The 26,967-nt window shown below is 39.9% G+C and overlaps 1 protein-coding gene across 6 annotated transcripts in view; it reads left to right on the forward strand.

Moving 5' to 3' along the window:
• Positions 1–26,967, forward strand: part of tnr (tenascin R (restrictin, janusin)) — a 171,472-nt gene that overhangs the window by 31,813 nt on the left and 112,692 nt on the right. For 5 of the 6 annotated variants that reach the window (XM_039815425.1, XM_039815423.1, XM_039815428.1 and 2 more), the window contains exon 2: positions 3,283–3,336. Coding sequence is in view for 4 of the 6 variants with exons in the window: in XM_039815423.1 (XP_039671357.1) it covers positions 3,283–3,336 (54 nt within the window). In the remaining 2 variants the exon portion in view is untranslated. Of the gene's footprint in view, positions 1–2,237; positions 2,254–3,282; positions 3,337–26,967 lie in introns of those variants that run through there. The other variant, XM_039815426.1, reaches the window with a different exon arrangement.

Raw genomic sequence — 26,967 nt, forward strand, 5'->3', positions numbered from 1 at the left:
TCTATTGAGGAGTAGAGAGGGGGGGGCAAGGTGGAGGGTGGGGGTTTGGCCTTGACCAACTGCCATGCTTCGCTCGTTTGAAAGCCATGATGTCTCTCTCTTTCTCATAGGTGGGCCAAATTCTCTGGGCGGGCAAAGCAGAGAAAGGGGAGGTAACCTTGCTCCTTATGACCTCATAAGGAGCAGATCGGCCCATCTGAGCTTTCATTTTCTCAAAGGCAGAGCAGGATACCCAGGGCTCGGTTTACACCTATCACCATTTCTAGCCACTGGGGGACCATAGGCAGGCTGGGGGAACACATATTAATGTTAAAAAAATCTCATGAAGTGAAATTGTCATGCCATTGGACCTTTAAATCTACCATCACAAAAACGTTAAAATTAAATTCTCTGTGCATATTTTACAGTGATGTATTCTTGTCTCATTTTTGAGCTCTTACATTAACTCTGAAAAGGATGGCTTTCCTCTATATGCATTGCCAATTGTGCTTATGTTATAAAAACAATTGAGAGATATAATTTTCTCATAATTACAGAATATATTTTGTTATATTTTGCTGCACACCTTTGTCCATCCAGCGATCACCTGAAGGATTTCCGTGTGTGTGTCTACGATCATTTAATTCATTACCTTCCTGTTAACTTCCTCTGTGCACAAGTACAGGCGAAGACTTGAACTGTGTGTTTGTGTGGGTGAGCATTGCTGGGCTGTGGAGACAAACGCAAAGTACATGTGTAAAGTATGGCACATGCAGCAGCTGCTGTCTACTTCCAATGCCAGATTTTAATGGTGGCAGGCAGCCAATAGGAGGGCCGTTGTATGATTGTGGGTGCAGACGTGTCACAGTGTTTTCCTATTTTCAGGGATTTGAATGGTGTGAAAAGCAACCAGCCGTCTTCTCTTCTTTTGAGCTTTGATTTCTGTCTCACCTCCCACACCTCTTGTGCATCTCTCATCTCCTTCCTTGTTCTGTCACTCTTCTCCTCCAAACTGTTGGATGTCCCCAGGAATGAATGATAGATTTAAAGCTGTGCAAATAATAATCCCCGCCCAAAACAACACACACACACACACACACACACACACACACACACACACACACACACACACACACACACACACACACACCCACACCCACACACACACACACCCACACACACCCCCACACCTCCTCCTCACTCTCGCACCAAAGGCTCTGTCTGTTGAGACAGCAGATGTGACTGGATGTATGTCAGCACTGTCACTTATTTATCTCTCTGTTTGTGTAATGGAATTTATAATTCATTATCACCATCTATAAATCCCTTTTACTTGTGTCTTTGAGCCATTTTAGAGGCTCTTCTTTATCTTTTGTAACTAAACAAAACAAAGAGACAGGGACACTCACCAACAGATTTGCCGGGCACAGTGCCATCTTGAAGGCAGCAGAACAATAGATTGCACTGAGTCTGAGAAATCCTGAGGAAAGTAAATATTAAAAGGATATACACACACATGCAAAAGTATAACTGATACAAACAGGTACTACATAAGATGCGTTTAGCTGTATAGAGTCCCTTATGCCATCAAAGAGAAACTAGATCTAAGTCCTCACAATTTATCTTCCTTGCTTCAGAATGATTCTGTGGTTTTATCCCACTGATTGAGTTAGCCTTGGTTGTTTTCCAAATGCTCATTTTCAGCAGAGTAAAGTCATTGGCTTTGTCAACTCTTAAAATGGGAGCTGTCACCCAGAGAGACACCTTAGCGAAGCAAGAACTCTCAAAAATGTTATTTTTTTCCTAAACAATCAGAGCCTGTCGCTTCAACTTTGGCTCCTTTGCAGTATTTTTTATTTAACTTTCTTGGACATGATTCCTGCCCATCTTCTGGCGAGTTATGAGAAATCAGATCCACTCAATATGGAGTTCCTTCTGTGCTGCCTTGATTCTCTGTTTTCTAATTTGGAGCCTGTTATTTGTAATTGTAACGTGCCTGTATTCATTTCTTAAAAACCCTCTGAAATTTGACACACCACCCATCCAAAACGCATCATATCTTGATGATCTAGATGCGATTTTTTAAAAATGTTGCTTTAATGTAAAATCAGATTTTCCCAAAGCGCCACATCTCCTTCTATGTCCTTGTGAATATTATTCAGTTGCATCTTGTTTGTTTTTTGTATCTGTTTGTTTCTATCTGTCTTTTACAGGCAGTAAGAGATAAACAAATGTTTAATTCAGACTTGCGCCTGACCTTTTCAAGACACTGAGGTAATGACATACATTTATGAACACAGTAAACAATAACACTTGATGCTATATGCTGAATATAACCTTGATGTGATGGGTTTTGTCATGGAAACAGTGAATCTGAGTTTGGAGTTTTACAGTATGAACCCAGGTTCAGTTGAAACCACTCAGAGGGATAACATCTACAGCTGGGCATGTCTGTGTGTGTATGTAGATATGTCTACATAGAGTATGTGACACATGCATTTTAAACCTGTGTTTAATAAACACTTAAACTTGACCAAACAATGATTGTTATCTGAGTGCTGGAAAACTATGACTGCCTAATTTGGAATATGAGAAGAGCTCATACGACAAGCGTTATTCAACAGGAAAAGTCATATCCTGTCATGCTAGCTCACACACACACACACACACACACACACACACACACACACACACACACACACACACACACACACACACACACACACACACACACACACGTGCGCACACACACGCCTGCATCCACTGACTCTATCACAACTCTTTATCAAGTGCTGGCTCATGTCTCAAGTGTAAAATGAAAGTAATTTCTAGTGTCCTTCAAAACCATTATAAATGCTAATTAAGCCACGTTTATGTACAGTACGTGCTTGCAGTGTTGTCATACAAAACAGTATTGATTCAGAGTGATAGTGGAACAAAGAATGCTTTGTTTGCAACAGTTGAATATGTTAAAATGAGTCCTCATGTCCTTATATGTTTTAAGTTTTATTGTCTACAGTTTTATTTTGTTTGGATGGTGGGGGTGGGGGTTAGTCAGGGAGGAAGCAATTATAGGACACACTGTAGCACCGAGAGATGATGCACAGTTTTTGTAATCTCATGTTTTTACTCTTTGTGTTTGTGTATTTTTGAATCTCTCAACCAAATGATATAGACTTAAATAGAGTGTGATTTGTTTATTTAATAACCTTCTCTCCAGACTATCTTTAAAACACTGCCAAAGCAGTGACAAAAGTCTCCACATTCGAAACATCCACAACCTCTCTCCTTTTATGTGCACAGCTGCAGCCCAGAGGACCAACACTAAAAGGATCAACTCTGGTGGGTGCCCTCAAGGTGAGTTGCATTTTCAAATGCATGCTACAGCATACCTTCGTGCATGTATGTGTGTTTGTGTGTTTGTTGTGCACAATGTTCACTCCTGACCTCAAAATAGAATACTCTCTCTCGCTCTTTACCAGACTGATCTCATGAAGTGGCGTATGTATGACACGCCAATTAGTATGCCGTTATTGGCGTGTTATGAAGACGCACACTTCGTGTTTATCAACACCGTTTGTCCTCCATTAACTTACATTACCTTGCGTGTGTATTTACGCCGTAGTGAGTAGTATGAAAGGGCGAAAATCTTCGTAGGGAGGTTGGTCGGGGTGGTGGATATGTGATGTTACCTTTGTTTCCCGCGTGTGTTGTTTCCTTACCACGTTTGTCTTTTCCTAAACCCAACCCTGTTGTTGTTTTCCTAATCCCAGTCCTGTTTTTCTTTCCCCCCGCGTGTGACGTTAAAACCAACCGTAGCCTAACACGCCACTTGGCTTTAGGAAAGTGGCGTGTATGTTTACACATACACGCGTAAACTCGCGGATACTCAGTCATGATGCCGTGTTGCTCTTCCTGTATGAGAGTGAAGGCAAGGCAATAGTTTTTACACACAGCAATGAAAAGCAACTCCGCAAGACACCTGAAATGACTACAAGACAAGAAAATGATCATCCTCTTTGTGCATCTCAATGCCCATGCAAATGATCCTTTGATTAAGGCTATGTTTACACGGAAACGATCTGAAGAGAAAACGCAAAAGTGGCGTTGCGTTATCACTTTTTATTCTGCGTTTAGACGAGCGTTATGGGGGGGAAATCTGCGTGCATATGGTGACGCAAAAGTGTGTGAAATTCGATGTAGTATGCACTCCAGGTGACTAGGTGGCACTGCCACACAACACCACCAAGGCACCCACCTGCGTAGAACATTCATTCTACTTCTCTCCTTAGTAGCGCGAAACCAAAACATGCCGAAGCGAACAACAAAAGCTCGTCTGGAAAGACAAGGGGGGTGGAGTTGCATGTTTGTCTGATGATGACCGGCACAGTTGACCGTGATAAGCCACAACACAGCACCCACGGGAGCACTACCAATACCCTGATCCACAACACAGCACCCACGGGAGCACTACCAATACCCTGAGTCACAACACAGCACCCACGGGAGCACTACCAATACCCTGAGTCACAACACAGCACCCACGGGAGCACTACCAATACCCTGAGCCTCGCGGCCCTTCAGCCGCTGCTTGAGAGCGAGAGGCAGCGGGCAGAGGAGGCTGAAGCAGACCCTCCTCTGCCCGCTGACGGCTGACCTCTGCCCGCTGACGGCTGACCTCTGCCCGCTGACGGCTGACCTCTGCCCGCTGACCGCTGCCACTCGCTCGCTCTCTCTCTCTCTCTCTCTTCATCCGTAACGTTGTCGCCTGCTCTGGCTCAAATGAATAGCCTACATATCGTCATCGAACTATAACAACCTTATCCACATTGTTGAAATCATTTAAATATTGAGCCATTACATTGAAATTCTAACAGGAGCCTATAATTTCTGTATCCTACTCCGTAACAACAGACGCCTTTTTCTCGTCTCTCTCCACACCTCTGTCTTCAGACTTTTGCGTTTTTACCCTTTAGACGGTAACGCGACGGTGGAGCGTTTTCAAGATTTCCACTCTGGAGGGTGGTTTCACTTTTTTGCGTTTTTAAGCCCCCAAAACGCCGTCGCCGTATAAACGAAAGGCACATCCGATAAAATATTTTTTCGTTTTCACCCGAGAGCGTCATCGTGTAAACAGGGCCTAAGGCTGCTATGTACTAGGGTTTATGTTAAGATTCAGTCCTTTAGAGTTGCCACAATCAGCTCTGGCCGCCGTGTGGCAGCTGAAATGTGGCGCAGCTGCGCCTGGTGGAATCCAGATCGGCTCGCACCAGCAGCCTCTGAAGAATATGGAGTCCGTCTCCGCTTCATAGAATGACTTTGAAAACGCCCAAATACTTGCTGTAACGGATTTTGTTTAATTATACAATAAAAAAAGTGGAGACTATAGTGAAGTTCAAGCTGCATGCAAAGTTTATGTTACGTTCATTCTGATGGTGATTAACATTAATGGCCTTCTTTTGCCTTCATAATTATTAATACCACCAAATAATACACTAAAGCGGCCAAGTTTGGAACCCATATGTTTATCCCTACTGTATACCTTCTTTCTGTTGGACTCTAATGTCTTCTGAAACCCTTCTACATTATCACAGCTTAGGTTTTCTGTGTAAAGCTTGGCTACGCATTTTTTTTCAGATTAACCCAGGACCATTTTCTATCTGTCTGTGTCCTTGGATACCCCCTTTAGCCACATTAGCATTAGATCACATACTTTGAGTGCTGTTCCAATCACTGTGCGCCACATATCTCAATGATCTAGAGACACCATTACTCTTCTTGCAATAGGGTTGCTGTGTAGCTGACTCCAATGAGGTAATGTATTAACTTTCCACTTCCGCAGCAGTATATCATTTCTACTTAGTTTATGTGTCACCCTCCCATTCAGCATTTAGCAGGGCACAAGGTTCAGTTTTTTTTAAGCCAATGCTTTGTGTACATTATGTTTGATATCCTGACTAGTTTGTCAACTGCCTCATAGTTTGTCATCAGGCTGATTTTGTTGAGTTACAGTAGTCAAGTCATGGTTAATCCCAAGGATAATATCCGACACGCACCTTTTTTCTGCCCCTCAAACAGACACTAAAGATTAGTATCAAGATTATTAATTATCCAACACATCACACAATCCAATGAACTTACTTCATTATAGATAATGATGGAAAGACCTGCCTGATTCACACTTACTGTACAGGGTCTAACAAGGAACGTGAGATTACTCAATGATCTACATTAATTCAGACTAATTGCTCAAGAGGAGACTGAATCATTCAAAGGGAAAACGGGACGCAATCATGTAGTTAGGAGAAATTAAGATGATAGTGGCTTATCCGAGATGTGTCAAAGTAAAGTTTTAAAAGTGACTGAATGCATGAAAGCAAATTTGCTAGTTTTATTGATCACCTCCTGCAGGTCATTCAAAAGCCTAGAATCTTAAATGTATAAAACAACAATGTTTCTGAAGATCTGCGGAGGATTTCTGGCTCAGGGGTCACAGGCCTTTTAATAAGGGTGGCTAAAATGGCGAGCCAGAAGCCAGACCAAGTACTTATGCGATTACATGTTAGTTGTACTTACGGACATTTTGTCACTCTGAGCAAGATTTTGAGTTCAAATATTATTTACAGTTAAAGTGTAGATAATAGTTATGGTAATAAAAAGTCAAACAACATAGCCGTTCTTCATCATTGATACCCATTTTTTATTATTCATAGTCTTATTATATCAGCAATAATGTATAATGTATTACAAATACATGTTTTTTCTATTTATTTGATACATACTTACAAAAACCACTGTTGTATTAAACTCTCTTTTGACCCCGACGGTGGAGAAGCGCTTAGTTTGGAACTCACAGTGGTAGGCAGAGAGGAGGAAGGAGGTGGCACTGCATGTTTGCCTTTCTAATTAGTTCTCATAGGAACCCAGCCATTGATTGTTGCAAATGCCTATTGATTTTTTGCAGGGCTCCACACCATTTGACGTTTGTGCTAAATGCCACGAGACGAATAATGTCTGTGTGTCGGTGATGTCTGTGACATCAGTTTATCTTTTTGTGTTTAATGTGTTTGTGTGCGCGCACGTGCAAGAGTGTTTCTGTATATTTATTTGTTCATGTGTTAAATGAAAATGGGTCTGGGTAGCTGACGAATAGGAAAGTTGCTGCATTCGTTTTGGCTTGGGCAGCCTAATTGAGAAACATTGATCTGGCTGGGGTGAAACAGTGTGCTTACTTGCACATCGAGATAGCCAAAGGATATTGGCAAAATGTTTGTTCTCATAGGATAACATCACAAGACTTCCCTCCCTGTGGTCTAAACAGATCACTATGTCAGAAGGTCAGAAAGAGTGCTACAATTAATCAGCTAGTGTCCTTCAATATTTTTGCTAACAAAATGTTAGGTGATGCCACGTTCAATACAGACCCTGTTTATTCGTGAATTAATTATGCCTACATTGCATATGTTGAGATGACAATATGTCAAGTGCAAAAGACTGCAAAGTAAGCAACAATTTGCTTGTTTAGCTCAACATTAAGAGCCAATTTTTGAACTGTTAAAAAATTAAAACTGAAAGTATAATCACAGAGTGCTTTCCTACTCTTTCACAAATATTACTATCACGTTAACACTTAGCATTTGACCTAATCACTAAGAATGTTCTATTACTAATAATCAGTGCTTTAATTGTTGTCTAATTTATATTTTTGTAAACTTTAAGCTGCTTGCAAAGTGTGAGCCATGACTTCAGTCCGAGTCTTTAAACTCGAAAAGAGTGAACCACCTCTTTAAAGCAGATGCTTTATCTACATCATCCAGCCCCTCCCTATTAATATCAAAGTGGTGTTGGCAGTTTGAAAACATTTTTGAATGCCTATGTATGACATCGGCATTCCTCAGAAAGATTAGCAGGATCCTAAATATGTGAATCACAAACAGTGTTCAGTGTGACCCTAAGGGCTCCATCAGAGTGGGTTGTAGCCAGCTTGGCTGGATCCGGGATATTGGTTTCGTGTCCCTTGATTTTCCACGTGAAGTTTGTGATGTGGCAGGTATTTCCACTGAGATTCACGGCAGGCTCAGTGCTCGTCGGCTAACTGGCTTACTCAGTTTTCCCCATGTATCTCACAGCACGTTAGCCTAACTGTGTGGTGGATGTTTAAAACTCAAGGGGCCCTATCTTGCACCCAGCGCAATTGACTTTGTACACCGACGCATGTATCGTTCCTATTTAGCACCCGACGCACAGCGGACTTTTCCCTCCACTGATGCACGTCGGTAAATTAGGCAATGAATTTGCACTCCCGGGGGCGGTTCAGCAAAAAGAGGAGGCGTGTTCAGGCGCAAACGTTCCTTAGTGCTATTTTGCAGTTTCAGAAAACAATTCTGCCACAGACCAGGAAAAACCTGGTCTAAAGTCAGTGGTGTGTTATTCAGATGCTATTTTAGGGGCGCATGCTTGGCCATAATGTAGCGTGTGCACAACGTGCATAAACCTTGCTTCCCTCATCTACACGGATGCAGCAGTTCCCATTTTTGCAAACCATACATAATTACAAAGAAAAATATTCCTGAAAATGCGCTTCAGGTGTTTGGATAGATCAGGAGGCACTTTACAGTACAGTCCTCAAAAAGTCGCAGCATTCTTTGTGGCTGGTTGTGTTTTACACAAAATTTCCATGAATCATGGATGTGTTGATGGTAGGGCTGGGCGATAAAACGATAACGATATGTATCGCGATAGACACGTAATCAATATCAATAGAAAATGCGTTCGATAAAACGTTCGATAACTTGTTTTTCTTCTTCGGAAGAAACCAGAAGTTGCGAAGCACGTTTGGTTGCATGAACAAAGGCACTCACTCTCTGGTAACCTAGCAACGTAGGGAGTGACACTCTAACAGCCAATCATGTAACAGTATCATGTTTGGGTTTCGCCCACATCGCTGTCTCGCGTTGGATTCTACCATTCTACAATAACAGAACCGCGGTGTAGCGATAAGTGGAAAGTGAGTGCCGGAGCGAAGCAGGAAATTGTTGATAAAACAGGAAAAGTCAGTATGGCAGTTTTGGGGATTTTATAAGTCTGACCGTCCGTCCCCACCAACACTACCGCAAACTTGTTTTACCACCTTAGCCGCTCACACTTTGGAGCAAAGCCGTATTCGCCAGCAACGTCCAACAACATCTGCAGCTGCTACACCGCACAAGTAGCAGACCGCCATGGAGAGGTACTCTGCATCAGCGCCTTACTAAACGCTACAAAGAAATAACGGAGGCAGACGTGCTGAGCACTGTCCAGAAGCCAGGTTACCAACCTAGCACTAAACCTGCAGAAAATAGTTCTTCTCAGGTTTCAGGTTTCTCTATGTTTATATTTAACACTTTTTTTATGACACCATTTTATTACACCTTATTAAGCAGTTCTTACTTATTCTTTCTTCACTGTGATTTTAGACTTATGTTTACATTTTAATTATTTGAGTGGTTTCCATGGTTGTGTTGACATTTCTGCTTTTATAACTGAGGGGATTATAATCAGAGGAAGGTTAAGTTTAAAATAAAAATGTTTAAATTTAATATATTTTTCTCCTGGTCCTTATTTTAAATAGGTCATAAAAAATATCAATAATTATCGATATCGACCGATATGAAACACTTATATCGTGATACAGTTTTCAGCCATATCGCCCAGCCCTAGTTGATGGCATAAATGAGGAAATATTAGAGGACTTAAGGAGACGTGATGTTGAACTACGGTGGGATTGGACACTTGCGTGGCAATGCGCGATGCGCTCCTGATGGATTGGGTGGACGGAGATGGAGTGGGGGGAAGAGGAAGGGGCACAACAGGAGCAGGTGGTGCGTTTGGAGGCCCACGCTTCATGGCTGCAGCAATCCTCTCCAGACTGTGGAGATGCGCCCGAGAGGCCGCAGCAACATCGCCACCCGGCCAAGACGGGCATTTATTACTTTGCCGCATCCCGGACTGCTCCCGCTGGCGTGCGCCAGGCAAATCCGCCGTCATAATAGCAATCCGCCATGGAACAAGCACGCCTGCTCTTAAAGGGAATGTGAGATGACGCTCCGATTGGTTATTTTCACGTTACGCCCAAACCACACCTAGCTACTTCAGACCAACCCATTTTAGATTTGCGAGATCCGCCCACAAAGCTACTTGCGTTTTGCGTTTCATACTTGCGTTTCAGATCGTTAAAATAGGGCCCAAGGTGTCAATCTTGGTCATTTGATACGCCCAGCCAGATGTAGTGATGCTGAAAATACAATATTTCCCAGAGGACAGTCTGGTTCTTTGCTGTTTGTACCATAATATATTTGTCTTAAAGTCTTCTAGTAAAATAAATATAGTATTAAGAATTAAAAACTACTAGTTTAGTTAAAAACAAAAAAAAAATTTCTGCCCCACATGTGAATGTGTTAACTCCTCTCCTGAGTGTTGGTGCCTCTTACCTGGCTTTACTGTGGCCTTAGGATTTGTTGTCTCAGCAAATGACCTGCTTTAAGCGGAATTTGCCTGTCATTGTTCCCAACACTCGTTTGAATAATGCAACACTCTGTCCTAAGCTCCCATTTGAATATATCTGTCTGGTCAGCAGAGGGAGAAAGTGACAAAGACAGAGTGCCTCAGTCAGAGACAAAGACGGAAGTACAGAAAGGCAAAGGGGACAAAAAAAATGAAAGAAATAAGAGAGAAAGTTAGTGAGAAAAGGGCAGACCAAGAGAATGAGGGATGTGTCAGACAGAGACAGAGAGAAAGATGGATAGAAAGACTGATTGTAAGGGTTAGGGCCACACAGTGCAGCATCTATATTAGGCTTCCGAAGGATACCTAATGTGATTTGCTTCCTTAATGAGACAGGCAGCCATTTGTAATTTTCAGTGTTAGTTCACTTCTGGTCATGCTTTTTATGCACTGTGTGTACCTACATCCCCATCCTGATTACCGAGAAGTTGGAGACGTTTATTTTTAGTTGCCTGGAACGTACGTAGACAGGTGGTGATGAATGGGGACGGTCCTCCACTGTGGCAGCAACAACAGTTGCAGGATTGACTGTAGCATTGGCAATAATGCTGTCACTACATCACACAGAGAAAAACAGAGCTTTGTTTGCTCAAAGTTTAGTTTAGATTTGCTGAGTTTGCTTGTGATGAACTAAGTCGACAAAATGATGACAGGAAAAACAACACAGAATTGTAGGATCTAAGTTTAGTCAAACAAAGATGGAGAAGGAGGGAAGATGATGAACATGTTACACCAGCCTGAGGACACCCTTGTACTTATAATCAAAAACATTTAGATTTTTTTACATTTTTCTATAGTGCTATTAGTCACTGTGTGATATATGAGCTCAAGATAAACAATGTTCATTCTCATTTAAATACACGTTTGATTTTTTTTATATTTGAAGCCAAAACCAAATAGGCTTCTTGCTGATTTCAGTTTTAAGACGAGAGGCATTTATTAAGATAACATGTATTTTTGAGGAGATTTATTTTGTAGATTAATTTCCTTCAGTGATGGTTATGCTGATGATGGACATACTGTCATTGAATTTAATGGTACATAGCTATATTAAATAGCTATGTGTTCTGATTGGAACGTCATAACAACATATGATGATGATCATGAGAGTAGCTGGGCAACATCAGTTTTAATGCATGTTGACATAAGCCCTATTCACACGGGATAAGTATTACCTGGTGACCTCCAGTCATTTGTAATAATTGCGGAGGTTGTCTGTGATCTTAATCCCGTGCGAATCGGTCATGTCTGTAATTTGTAAAGTAATAATTCCCCCGCAAATGACCTACCATATTTCGCCGAAAACTGAGGTCCTGTGATAATATTAGTCCTGTGCGAATCGGCATCTCTGATTTGTCCAGGAATTGGCGGGGCTTTTTTGTTTTTTCAAGGTACCTATTTCCTTCTTTTGCACCTTTTCGCGAAGAATGGAGGGTGCGTTGGAGTGTTTTGACAGTGTTTTGGGTGCTGGGTCATGTCGCTATACATCATATACAATTTTCAGAAAGAGAAAGATGAAAACCACCACAAGTGCGAAGAGAAAAAGAATGATTAGATGGCGATGGATGACATGTATAGCAGCATGCGGTAAGTATATTTTTTATGTTTGTATCATACATCTAGAGATAACGACAAGACATCTCCAAGCAATAGCTTATAAAAAATAATGCACAATCAAGCGAGGGGCTCACTTCATAATTAGAGGTTAATGTTACAAATAAATTAAGCGTAAAGCTTGAGCTAATAGATTTTAACCTGGTAAAATGTTTTGTTTTATCCATCTAACCGGACCCTGCTTGACACCACCCGGAGAAAAAAGTGAGAGAAAAAGGAGAGGTCACAGTTCGGAAGATGACTGACTACCCGGTTGAGATTGTGTGCGTGTGTGTCTTCGAGATCTGACCACACACAAACACACATAGCAGAGCTACCCACACCCATGTTTCTACTGTAGCTTAATGTCAGTAAATTCGAGTAAAATCACAGGCTTTGCTTATCCCGTTCGAATGCGCCAGATGAAAATCAGACGTTTATAATTCACACGAGGTCCCTAGATAATACTTATCCCGTGCGAATAGGGCTATAGAATATAATTTTAGCTTTGAGTCCACTTTTGGTTGATCACACACAGATGGCCAGAAGTATATTGTACATCATGCACAACCACATTGGCACTCACCTGTCTTAGCCATTTCCCTTAGTTTTACAAAATAGATTTAAAAAGACATAACTCTAAACGTGTTTCTCAGTTGAACAGTCTGAAGAGCACAGAATATGATTTCAGTTTCCTTCTGGAGGGCGGAACAACAATGCAGCTCCAGCAGAATCACTTAGACCATACGTTTTAGAACACCCCAATTTCTTTCGTTTTTTATTGAAATTTTATAGAAGGTTGAAATGGTACAAAGGTAAGTGGTGAACTGCCTGAGGTTAAAAAAAAAAGTAAGGTTACCCAAAACTGAAAAATAAGGGAACAAGAAATGGGTTAACAATGTAAAGCTGTTCTACAGCAATGGAGATTGATCAAGCTTTGAAAGTTGGTGCTACCAATTCCCACAGGTGTTCCAACTTGTCTGGATTACTTACAACCCCTCTGTTTGTATAAAAGTATTGTTGGAACACACTGTGGTACCGTAACCTCGTGAGCATTATTTGATCAGTATTATACTGCAGAAAGTAGTGTGTTGCTATAAAAATGGCAGGAAAAAGGTAATTAACAATGGAAGACAGACAGACCATCATAACATTTAAGAATGTTGGTCTTTCCTACAGAGAAATTGCGAAGAAAGTCAAGGTGTCAGTGAGTACAGTATTCTTTACCATCAAAAGGCACTTAGAAACTGGGGCAAACTCTGACAGGAAGAGGTCTGGCAGACCCAAAGCCACAACAGAATCAGAAGACAAGTTTCTGAGAGTCAACAGCTTGCGTGATAGGCGGCTCACAGGACAACAGCTTCAAGCACAGCTTAATAGTGGTCGTAATAAGCAAGTCTCAGTTTCAACTGTAAAGAGAAGACTTTGAGCTGCAGGTTTGAAAGGTTGAGTTGCAGCAAGAAAGCCATTGCTGAGACGTCAGAATAAGAAAAAGAGGCTTGCCTGGGCCAAGAAACATCGTCAATGGACTACTGAAGACTGGAAGAAGGTGTTATGGACTGATGAAATCTTCAGCTCATCACGCAGGATTTTTGTATGCCGTCGAGTAGGCGAAAGGATGGTTCCTCAGTGTGTGACATCAACTGTCAAACATGGAGGAGGAAGCGTGATAGTCTGGGGCTGTTTTGCTGGATCCACGGTCGGTGATTTGTAAAGAGTGAAAGTCACCTTGAACCAAAACGGCTACCACAGCATTTTGCAGCGCCATGCAGTACCCTCTGGTATGCGCCTAGTTGGTCAGGGGTTCATCCTACAGCAAGATAATGACTCAAAACATAAGTCCAAGCTATGCCAGAACTACCTTAGCAAAAAAGAACAAGATGGTAAGCTTAAAAACATGGAGTGGCCAGCACAGTCACCAGACTTAAACCCCATTGAGCTGGTTTGGGATGAACTGGACAGAAAAGTGAAAGCAAAGCAACCTACAAGTGCCACACATTTATGGGATCTTCTGCAACGGAGTTGTGAAGAACTTTCTGAAGAATATTTGATTTCCATTGTAGAAAGAATGCCACGAGTGTGTTCAGCTGTTATATCTGCCAAAGGGGGCTACTTTGATGAGTCAAAAATTTTGAATACATTTTGATCTATAAATTGATTCCATGATTTCTTTTTTAACTTAAATTGTTCATTTGTTCTATTCTTTCATTTCAGAGTACAATAAGACATTGAACTGCATGAATTTCAATAAAAACCTGGAAAAATTGGGGTGTTCTAAAACTTTTGACCGGTAGTGTACATCTAGTTAACAGTGGAGACCTCACTGCAACTCCCATGCTGCTTTCTACTTTTACTTTCCATTGTACCTCAGTTAAATAGCTCTTTCATGTCCCTTTGAGAATGGGTACTGTATTTCATCTGCTCTAATTTAACAGCTACCTTCACACACTTTAATTCCTCATTCTCCATTTCAAACTGCTGAAATAAAAATCTTTCTCTCTGTTAAGCAGGATCAGTTGAAGTCTTTCTTTTTCTGGCTTCCTCCACTTTCTTCTCTGCCTTTCTTCTCTCGCTCACTCACTGCCTTTTTTTTCCCTCTAAGAGGACAAAGTCGAATGGCCCAATAGTGTTTAATTGCTGTGGTTTTTATGTGGTCTGCTGAGAAGTAATAGCCACTCAGCACTTCTGTCCACAAGATAGATGTTGCCGATGCTTGTCTGGGAGTTGGTTGCAGCGTGGGAGCACACCCAGTGGCTCAAGCAAGTGCAGGTGAAGTAATAAAAGAAAATGGTTCGCTGGGGGGAGAACAAAAGAAATCTCACAATGGATTTCATTTCCTTATTGAAAACAAGTCATTCGGGGTCACACGCACAAGCACATATACACATATACACAAATACACATCCATGTAGACACACAGGCAACCACAGCATTACGCACACACTCACAAACAGGGGTCAGAGAGGAGCAGCAACTTGTTAGCAGCAACCATTCGCTGTGACCAGTCCAGTAATGCAATCTGTTCTTGCTGTTGGACAGGCCACCCATATGGAAGCGGTCACAGGGTGACTCAGACCCGATCAAAAATGGAATCCGCAGTAAATCAACAGCATTGCTTGGATCTCTCCTGTGTTTGGCCCTGGCTCTAGTGTCACAGACGGGAGACAAACCTATTATTTCCTAGGCCCCATTGAGATAAAATGTCCTTCTCTGCAGTGCCTCTCGGGTCAAGCTTCACAACAATACAACACTTCACACCAGTATTATGTGAGCATTTGTTCCTTTATAATAAACCTGTAAATCATGATATAGTCTGAATGTTACAACGGTTTGCATATTTTAGCAATCCTGTACTGTCCACAACATTTATAACATGTACATGCTTGAATGTATTTTTGTCAATTCTTTACACTAAGCTTAAAAAAACTACATTTAGCATTTTGTGGCAGAATGATATGACCTTATAATGAATGAGCTCAACAACAAAAATCATATCAAAGGGGCTAATGCAGATGTTAAGGTTATTTATAATATTTCGCAACCAACCTGATGTGCATAATTTCGGTCAAGTGAACTTGTAGGAAGATATTGAAGTAACCTTAACCCTACAAACTGGCCAAAGCAACTTTAGTCTGATGACAGGAAATGTAAGCGTTCATTAGGGAATCATACAACATATACAAGTACTTAAAAGATTAAAATGTTGTAAATATTTGAGAAAACAGGACTGAGAGAGAGAAGTGGGGCGATAGTGCCAAATGGGAATGTGAAAAGTCTTACAATATGCAGTGTGGTAGTCTCTCTGTGTAGTGCTACATAACAAGATATGGAATAAACAACACTCATAGTATAAAACAAAGTTATAGCGCAACACAATTAAATCATATTACATCACATTATGCAGACATATTTTCGGTCATCACTGCTAAGGTTATCTTCTCGACTATACCCTGCCACGTTCAGTTCTCACAGAGAATGCATCACTTAGGTAAGAGTTGTGGAGTGAAGCTGTTTTTCATATTACATTGCAAAGAACTCCTGAGAGCCCTACAGAAAAGAACTCCAACTGGTTTGTTATGAAATCTGATTTGCTATAGAGTTGGAGGTGCTGTACATGCCAGCAGTACATGGCTTTAACAAAACTTTAGCTCACTACATACAGAAAACAGCATCAACACCCTGGGAGGAAATTAAGTATGGATCACAGTAAGTTATGTCATTACCTTGGAACTGAACCATGTCAGAAGTTCACTGAAGAGTTTAATTGCTATCCATGTGATTGGATTTTGTTAGTGTCACCACATGATAGAAATTCAAAATCTGGAGTCCATGAAAAAGCAATTACTTGCTTTACTGCTTAACTGTTAAAGAGCCTATCATTATCTAGTTAAAGCCATTCACAATTTTAATTCAAAGGAAGCTTTAATTTGCTTTTATTTACTGCCACTGTGTGCAGATAAATCCTCTAGCCATGGAAAAGAAGCACTGGAAGACAGGCTCGACATTTGTGACAAAAATGCAATACTCAAACAGTCTGTATTAACATTTCAGGTTCTGTTTTGCCCCATTTTGTATTTTTAAACTGCTCAGATAATATGGTGGTATTTGAAGGTTGGACTGAGACCAACTTATAAATAACTGCTCGAAACTGTTAAATGTATAGGCCCGTATACATTTTTCGTGCAAAATGTAAAGTTTGGCACTTCTAAGGAAGTTTTACCAAACATCCACACCCTGACTTTTCAGGTCTAAAGAATTTAGTTAAGCCATTTAAATATTGTTTTTAATTAAAATGCCCAGTACGGTGTTAATGCATCACCAGTCACCGCTGTCATCATCATTTGTTAGGTACGAGAAAACTCATTATACTTGCATTACTTCATGAGTCAAACTTTCTCCATTACTGAGGCTAGTACTGTTAATCTGTCTTCAATCAAAGTAGTATTGTTTATTAATAACAAAGCCTGAGTTTGACTTTTAAAGTCCACAGAGCCAAGTTATGGCTTTTTCTTAAAGTAAAATCTAAGTGATACTGATCATTTAAGAGAGGTTTACTTTAAAGGCAGGTTATAGGTCTGCGTAATGGTGGTACTCCTGCAGGTCTCGTGGTTATTGACATAGATTTTCTTTCTTTCTTCTTATAGCACCACTTATATTAAGGACTTTACTGCAGGTGTAAGGAATTAAATTAATCATAGTGATAACATAAATACTGTAGTGTAATCTGTTTGCATTGTTTCTAAAATGCCCATACTAGCAAGTCAGGGCATCACTCTTGCTTTGCTTATTAGAGCTAAACCTAGATTAGCCTTACATAAACTGCGTTATGTAATGGATGACTCCAATGAACAAATATTCCAACATCCAGGGAGCAAGTTAAATGGTTTAAAGTGCCCACATTATGAAAAAATCACTTTTTTCTGGGATTTGGGGTGTTATTTTGTGTCTCTGGTGCATACAAACTTTGAAAAAAAAACATCCATGCTGTTTTGAGTGATACGGGTTTCTGAATCTATCCTGCCTTCAGTCTCCGGGTGAGCTGTTCAAAATCTGCACGGCTTTCTACGTCATTAGCCGAAACGAGGGGCCTAGGGGGCTAACTGTTAGCATGCTAGCTTGTTCTCAATGGCAAAACACTGCTACAACACACACAAATTCACCCTAATCTACAAAATAAATTGTATAGAACTACATACATGTCCCTGTTTTGCAGGTATTCCACGCAAAGTTGGAAGTGTGCCCTCGTTTAGAAGAATCTCCCGGCTAATCCTGCCTTGTACTGACCGAAGTTGGAGAAACAGCTAGCTAGCTCATGTAATCCTTACCTAGCTACTGCGCATGTGTGACTGACAACAAAGATCTTACAGAAGTTGAGGTCTGTACCTAAAACAGAGACCTGATACAGAGTGAAAAGAGGAGCTGCAGCAATGTGCAGTACAACAAAAATATGGTGTTTTTTGAAAATTAAACCATGTAAACCTATTCTGGTACAATCTCAAATTACAATTATGAACCTGAAAATGAGCATGATATGGCCACTTTAAGATTTTTGGACTGTGTTAAGCAGTGCACACCAGGAACAGCAGCTTCAGGTCAAGTAGAACAAAACATGGCTAATCAGAAAGACTACTCTATTCCCGTTTCAATTGTTTCATGTAATACTCTTGACTTAAATGTTATAGTGATGGTTCGGAGTAATTTCACCCTAGTCCTTTGCACCACGACCTCGAGCCAAACACCCCCCCAGAAGCTTTTTTTCACATGGATCGAACATTGGGAGAGTTAGCGTTATCAGCTGAATAGCTTAGTGCAGGTGCTAATGGATCCAAGAGCGTATCTTGTACATTACCCCACTAATAATACCCGAAATGATACCAAACTTCTACAATAGTACAAATAGGTTATGCACTCATAAAACGATGGATTAGAAAGTTTGTAAGTACACCAGGAGTTTATTTAAATAACACTTACCTGCTGGCTTCTGCTCTGTGCACTTCTTGACTACGCTTCATCCACACACTTTCAAGTTTACCATTATTTACTCTTTTGTTTCACATCATTCACTTAAGTCAGCTTTCCACCCCTTCTCTCTTGCCCATGTTGGAGCCAGTCACTCATTAGTCACCCAGATGCTGCTCTATTATAGACCAGAGATCTTCAACAGGGGGTCCTCGGAGTAACTGCAAGGAGAGCCACCAAATTATTGGTAATTGCTGTGATTACTTTCTAGAGTTGCAAAAGTCCTGTCTCAGTATACTATAACCTGCTGTGTAGTGTTTTTGCGTCAACACAGCAGCCTTGCTGTTTTGAGTCTGAACAGCCACTTACTGTCTTTCAGTTCCTGACACTGATGTCCACCCTAGCCACCATTCCCAGCATCAAGAATCTGTGGGTTCTTTTTTCTGACTGAGGGGTTCTTTCTTGTTTTACCCCTAAATCTTATCCACACCAAGAACTGATGAAGGTTTAAATAAAAACTTGTATTCCTGAACCTCCTGAAAAATAAACCCCAAAATACAAGAAGTAGTTTCATAAAACAGAATGAATCCCAATGTTCACAACTTCCTTGCTTTGTAATTCACACTGCAGGTTGTTCAGAACGTACTGTGGCTATGGTCAAGGGAAACATTCAGGCATCCAAAGCCCTCAGCTGCGGCTACTTAGCTACTTAGTCTAGGTTACCGTTGTGATTCAGGCAAGAGGCGGCCATTTGTCCTCATTGACCTGGCAGCTCTGTAGCTATCCTACATGGAAAACAGCCCCTGGTGAAAATGACTTTCCATTACCTGTGACGCCATCTGTACATGATGTTCCCTGCTGATCGGATAACTTGCTGCCTTACATATCAACTGGCCCATTTTTTGTTGCAAGATAATGGAGGCATATAGTGGAGAAATACCTCCCTAAAAATAGAATAATTTATTCGTGTTTTGTCTAGATATTTGGATGATGGATGACATTCAGGAAAGCTGTGTGCTTCCACTGTCTCGATTTCAGGAACCTCACATGTAAAAACAATGTCAACTCACAGTAGTGTTCTTGTCATATTTGCCTTTTTTTGTGTGTGCTTTTGTATTCTTACTGTATTTCTGTGTAGTCAGCATATTAGAAGATATATCGATCATATCATAAGAATGCAATGAATGGGACATCATTTTAAAATTGATTGCTGTAGGGATGCTTCTGAAAGAGACTTATTTCATTGCGTAACTCACAAATCAATAGTCTCAAAATAACAAATTATCTTGTATCAAGTTATGTGCCCATAGCTATCTGTCATAGTGTGTCAGTGTGCGTGTGTACGCACGAGTATACAGTATGTGTGTGGCTTGTTCATTTAGCAAAGAGCACTGAGGCAGAATTTAGTGTCATAACAAAGCAAAAAAAATCAATGCTAAAGCACTCTTCATCTCTGTTCTCTGTATAACAAATATCACTGAAGCAAGATGACAGCACAGAAATAGGCAAGGAGGGAGAGATAAAACAAACCCCAACATAAGACGGAAGAGAAGCAAGTCCACATTTTTCATCTGTTTTCTAGCAGCTATTATTTGGGTATTTTGAATCTGAGTTCATTGCTAAATCGTTAGGTCAGTTTCATGCACAGAGATGTCTCTCTAACTGGGCCAGACTGCGTCACATCACATTCTGAGAAGAGAAACGTCTTAAGATAGTTGCTTGACTCGCACTGGCTGGTTTGTGTCATGAAGTGTGCTATTTTAGTGTGCTCAAGTCAAAATAGAATGTTGTCATGAACATGAAGTAATTGCAGCATTTAAAGCTATATTACAAAACGAGGTGGGCCACATAATGTAATGTATTCATGCTTCAGTTAAGTATCAGTTCAACACTAGTACATTCACATTGGTCTGTGCAACCTTATTAAGTGCAATGAATTAAACTTGTGTTGCTGATTACTATATGACAGCATTGTTTGCCAAAACGTAATGTAAAAAGTAAAATGTAAACATGGTATTTTTATGAAGATTCTGTTTGTGTTGTATTAAGATTCACCACAACTGCATTCCCTGTATACAAAGCATATACTGAAATAGCACTAGAACCTATAGGTAAAGCTTTCTGTCTGAAAATATGAATCTGTATTCAAGCAGATGACTTAACGAATGAAAAGGTTCCCGGGAATCAATGAAACATGCAGAGTTGATTGACCGGTTTTGCTTGAATAACTGAGGTAATAGAAAAACTTTTATCAAAAGCCCCCTCTTACTTTCCAAAAGTAGTTTTGCTCATCGGCAAGCAGAGTCATCTCCTGAGATTATTGGAAAGTCTGTTACTCAAAAGAAAAGGAAGTAGTTCATATGCAGCACTCACACAGTTGAACATGCATCTTTCTTTCTTTAATCAATGTAGGGATTGGCTTCATAACAATTTTACTAAGAATAATTCCAAAGTCAAAACAAGCTGGAAACCACAAAATGAAAATAAATTATTACCTATTTCATGTCCACCACAAGAGTTATTTCATGTGGTGAAATTTAGTTAAGGCTTTCAATTTGTAGATCATTAAATCAAACATCACCTCAGAATCTACTTTCGACTTTTCACCTGAATTGAGCCTGCTTTGACTATGTTCAGTCTACAGGCTAATGTGATTTGACATTTGGCATGTAATATGTATCTCCTATTCCTTTGTAAAACCGAAACATACGTTGATACTGTATACGAACTGACGGTGTAAATGCAGCCTTGTTTCTTGATTGAGTATTAGCTGGCTCACCACAGATTGAATTTCAGCATGCCTATGAATGTGGGTTTCATTTAGTTGTCAATAATCAGATTTTGTTTAGTTTTTCTGCAAAGATGATTTCAATCTGGATAACCCCAAAAACTCTGTCATCCAGTCTATCATTCATTTCAGCCTTAATTTTCAGTTTTAGAATGTCTTTTTAAATGTGATTATTAAAAAACGGATAATTACCATTTTAACAGTGCAACATTATTTTCTAACAAATTTATAACACAGTTGGAATATGATTAACCTTTCTGGCACCTAATTCACTAATTTCATGCCAGTATTGTTGTGGGTTTTACATTTGTACCTGCTCAACATGCAGGGTGCATTCATGGTTAAGCCTGCATTTACACAACGTTTTGTAAATTTTAGCTTCTTGTGGTTTTCTTTGCACCAAAAGAAATCTTTTCTCTGCAATTTGTTAACACAGCCTCAAATTCAGTGCTTATTCCTTCTTTCTGACTGCTCTAATATGTGTTCTATGATCGGGAAAATTGGCAAAGATGGCACCAAATGGGGCAGTGTTTAAACTATATACATACACTAGGGCTGTCAAAAAGAACGCAATAATAACGCGCAAATTCCTTTTAACACCACACATTTTCTTGACACGCAATTTACGCATCCACGTTCTGTGGTTTGGGCCTCGGGCTGCTCTATAGTTTTGGATATCAGGAAGCGATGCAGCAGTAACGTTGTGGATGGCTAGCAGTAAACAAACCTGCTTAAGTAGATATGGATAAATAACACAAGTACTTAGCAACACCTGCCACATCCGTATCATCTGAGATGTTATTTTCACTGTCTGGGCATGCTGTTCACAAGAAGTGAGCTGCCCTATCCAAAAATATGAACATGCTTGTCTTTTTAACCAACTGGCTCAGTGCAAAGAAACAAAAGTGATGGGAACAGCCCATGCACTGTATGCTGTAGTTCTTTTCTCTGGTCAGGTGTTTCCTTGTTCATTTTGTCAGAAAAAAAGAAAGAAAAGTAAGGAGGTTGGGTTGCTCAAACTCTGCTGAATACAAGAGGAGAACAAAGATATAGAAGTACTGTTTTATCCAAAGAAATCAAAGTATAAGCAATAGCTTGAACTGTACTATATAGGCTGAGTCCTAGTTCTATATTACACTCCCCAGGTTTGAGGTTGTTCTGGAAAATGTTCTAGACAGTGTCATTGTTTTGGATTGTTCCAATAATCATAAACATTTTCATAAAGCAATATCTATGTTGATAAGAGTTTTAAAAAGTATATATATATATATATATATATATAAATATATATATATACACACACACACAGTATTAACGCTTTAGATTACAGCCTGCAATGCACTGCGTAATTACTGCGGAGTTAAGGTGTACAAGTACAGTACGTTCCAATACTTATTATTAAGTTATGGAATAAGGGGGTCACAATTGGGATCTTACAAAAAACTTATACTGTAGTTATTTTTTAACTACTGGTTACCTATACTGTAGTCCTACTGAGTACCTGTACTGTAGTTATATACAAAAGATTACACCATAACCCCGCAGTACTTACGCTGTAAATTGAAGGCTCCAACTGTAAGATTGACCAGTACTCTGAAGCAATTTCACCTTTTTAGTGTAAACCCAGTTGGCTATTTTCCTTCAGATATAAAGAAATGCACAGGCTTGTTGTATCCCTCAGGTCAGATTCACTTATTTTCCCACTGGAGTGAGATCCAATAGAAATTGATTGAGTGGTGCTCTCCGCATCTCTCTCACGCTCCCTTCACAATCCCAGTTATCCTTCAGGATATCCGCGGCCGGAGCTGCAGCCCTAACCTCTCTGCTCTGCTCTAAACCAGGACTGCACCGTCTTTAAAGGCTGATGAGAGTCTGTGTGCGCACAAAAGAGATAGATTTAGAGAGAGGGAGACTGACTGTGCAGTGGAGAACAGTGGGGAATTAATGTGTAGAATTAGGTGTGTAATATATGTGGGCAACTGGATGAGACATTGTGTGTGTGTTCCTCTGCTTGTGCAGCCAAAAGAGAGCAAAGGGACACTCACAAAACCCTTTTTGCCATGCATATTATACTATTTTTAAGAGGTGAGAGTGTGCATATTAATATTCTCAAACTAATTTGACATACATTTTAATATTAGACATTAGAAATTCTGTATTGTTCTGCTGTCCAGTATTTCTGTGGTGGTTGAACAATGTTAGTCAGGTTTCCATCAGCTTGCATCGATTTTTAACTAAATTTCCATAAAACCTGCAAAAGAAAATGTGAATGAATGCATGTATCCATCGACTACTACTGTATCAACAGCTGGTGGTGCTCATTCTCCAGTTGAGTGCTGTTAAACTATGGCAGAAGAAGATCGCAAAATGAGATGACATAATTAAAAGTGCGGCAGTCAAATTTCAAAAAATTTAAAACCATGCGGAAAACATAATGGAAAAATTGCATTCATGTTTTGTGTATTAATTTGAGGTCTTCCCATCGCTCCACAGATCAGATTTTCTTTCCCCGTCTCTCTAGTGAAGCTTGAAGCTTAAGTGGCGTTTAAGTCCCTTGTGTCATGCACTTCATGATTTATTCACTTAGCCTTTTTCCATCGCACCTAGTCACGTTTTGGTTTTATTGATGAACCCACTTTTCCGCTGCAGCAACATGGCATCATGACTTTGCGTAAACATACACGCCACTTTCCTAAAGCCAAATGGCGTGTTATCTTTACGCATTTGAGCTTTCCAAGTATATGTCTACGCTGTATACAGTGGATGTAAACATACCCACCACATGGCGTCACCACGTTGCGTGTTATCGCGAGAACGTGCCGTACTATCGCGAGAACGTCACACGCATGTAAAAAAAAAAAAAAAATAAGAACATTGGAAAAGGCTTTAGTAACACAAAAAAACGTCAAAAACACGACAATGACCAACGTCACACGCTTAGGAAAACAATAAACGTTTGGGTTTAGGAAAGAAACATTGGGGAAGGCTTATAAAAAAAAAAGAAAAAAATTAACAACAAAGAAATGCCACACGCGGGGCTCTCCTGGGTGAAAGTCCTGTGTTTTACCCATCTACCACCCCAACCAACCTCTCTCCACGGACTTACTACTGGCTACGGTGAAAATTCACACGTAATGTAGGTCAATGGCGGCCGAACGGCGTTGATAAACCCGCTAAAAACACCCGCTTGATAACACGCAAAAACAGCATACGAATTGGCGTGTCATACATACGCCACTTAATGAGATCATACTGGCTGCAGCCAAGCGCAAACATATTTTTGTGATATTTTGACTTTTGTTTGAAAACGTTTTGCCTTTCTACTCAGATTCTTTAATGTGCAAATCATAAATGTGCATAAAAAAGGTGAATAGAAACTCGCTTACTGTAATATACGGAGCCTTTGTGACAACATTGTATCACCACAGTGTAATCACATAACAATAATGTTTCATTACTACATAACCACTCACTGTAGTTGGGATAAACTGATTGATTGACACAATGTAACACTGTCAGGCTACAGTCTACATGTAGTCCTGGTGGTATTTCTGTATCCTCGGCAACCACAGTCATTTATTTGGTTGACAGAAGTAATAAAGCTTTTGAAAGTGCCCCATGGAGCCCAATCTACAGCATTTGTTGACACTGTTGATAACGAGATATTCTATTCAATATAATTCTTGATTTTAACAATTTATTACATAAATGTGCCCCGCTGATAATTGAAATGACATTTCATATTAGATGCTGGAAATGTTAAGTGAGAGGAACAAGAAGAACTCTTCTTAATAAAAAGCATCATCACAAAAAACAATATTGCTACAGATACTTGAAACATGTTTCAATTTCTGTAATGTAAGTTATTCTTATACGTTGTTTATCAAATTTCACAGTATAGCAATTTCCCAGCATGCAACACACAATAGTTTGTTGATGATGGCGATGCTGACAAGAACACAATTCATTCATTTTTATTTATTTTTTGAAAAAGAAAAGTCTGTGTGGTTAGTCCTTTCACTGCTGCAAAATGTCTTGGTCTCCCGAACCGGACACTGCATCAAGAGAGATCATTTCCAAACTTCAATTAAAGGTTTTCTTCCTTCAGTTTATGCAGTGGACTTCAGGAAGAATTTACAGCATGAAGTGACTGGTTTCACTTGTATGTAAATTGTATCATGCTTAATTTGCTGGCACTCTCCACATATCTGATTGGTCAAATAATTGTTTTCCTACAGGGATAGTAACAGTAACTGGAACAGTATATCCATATACCCATAAGCATGGGTAAGTTGGTTTGAGTATTGTTGCGGCTTCAAGTATTGATATCAGAAACACAACTCGCACTGAGGGATTTATATGAAAACATTATTACATGATTTATGATGAGTGACATTTTATTTGTTACCTTGTGTAAATGCCAATGCTATTTGATATGATACAATAAATAAATGAAATCTCAGTTTTGAAATTGTTAAACTATTCCATGTAAATCATGGAAGTTAGATTAGTATGGATCAGCCAGTACCTCAGTACCTTCGTTCTTAATTTTATTGATCACTCTAAGACTTTTACTTTGTAACTGGCGATGCTAAAGGATTGATTTAGGGGCTTTTAATTTGTTCTTTTATTTGACATGCTGATTCATCAGATAGCCTGTGGATCTAGACTATCAACTCTCCCACTTATTAACTTGTTCTATATATTCTCTTGTTGACTTTCTCTCAGGCTGTCCCCTTGTCTGTTTCTCTGCCCGTCTCTCCTTCTGTCTGTCTCTGCGGGATCGATTACTGTCATAATTAACAGTCTAACATGAAGTCAGTGATTCAGGAGACCCGGGGTCTGCCTGTGGTTTTGTTTGTGTTTCTGTGTCTAATTGCAACCTATCTAATCTAGTAGCAACCTTATAATATGAATTTAGTTAAGCAATACCCAATATTGTATGTAAACATTCCTACATACATTTAGCATACTGACCCACTCACACACACTAGAGCTGTCAATTTCATTTTTAATTTTATTGTAATATTTGTAATATTCAAATAATTTAATTCTCAAATGCAGCCTGTTATGTAGGGCTGCTCTCTCTTACTCGATTAGTCGACTAATCGGTCATTTGGTCTTAGTCAACTTAGATTTCTTTAGTGGATTAGTCATGTTTTATGCTTTTTTCATGCTGAATGACTTATTTCCAAGAAACGTACGACCACATCTCTGGTAAACGCAAGAATTAAAGTGGTGCTTTTGCATGACTCTTTGCGGAGAAACTCAGATTTACCGATCTGTCGATTAAATCAACTAATAGATTAGTCGATACAATTGAATGAGTGTTAGTCGACTAAGAATTTCTTTAACCGAGCACAGCCCTACTGTTATGTACTAAACTACTCAGACTTATGCATTGTCAATGCCACTATAAGCATGTGGTTGTTGTTACACGTTCCGTTCACTAGAGGGACATCCAACATCAGCCTGGCCTTGAAGGGGATCTACGTCATGACGCATTGCGTTTCTGGCACGCAACTTAATTTACATTCATTTCCCACATCAATAGAGAATTCTGTAATGAAAAATTATCTAACAAGTGTAGTGAAGCGGCTCTGTTG

This window comes from Perca fluviatilis, chromosome 11 (assembly GCF_010015445.1).
Source record: "Perca fluviatilis chromosome 11, GENO_Pfluv_1.0, whole genome shotgun sequence".
In the NCBI taxonomy this organism is placed as follows: Eukaryota; Metazoa; Chordata; class Actinopteri; order Perciformes; family Percidae; genus Perca; species Perca fluviatilis.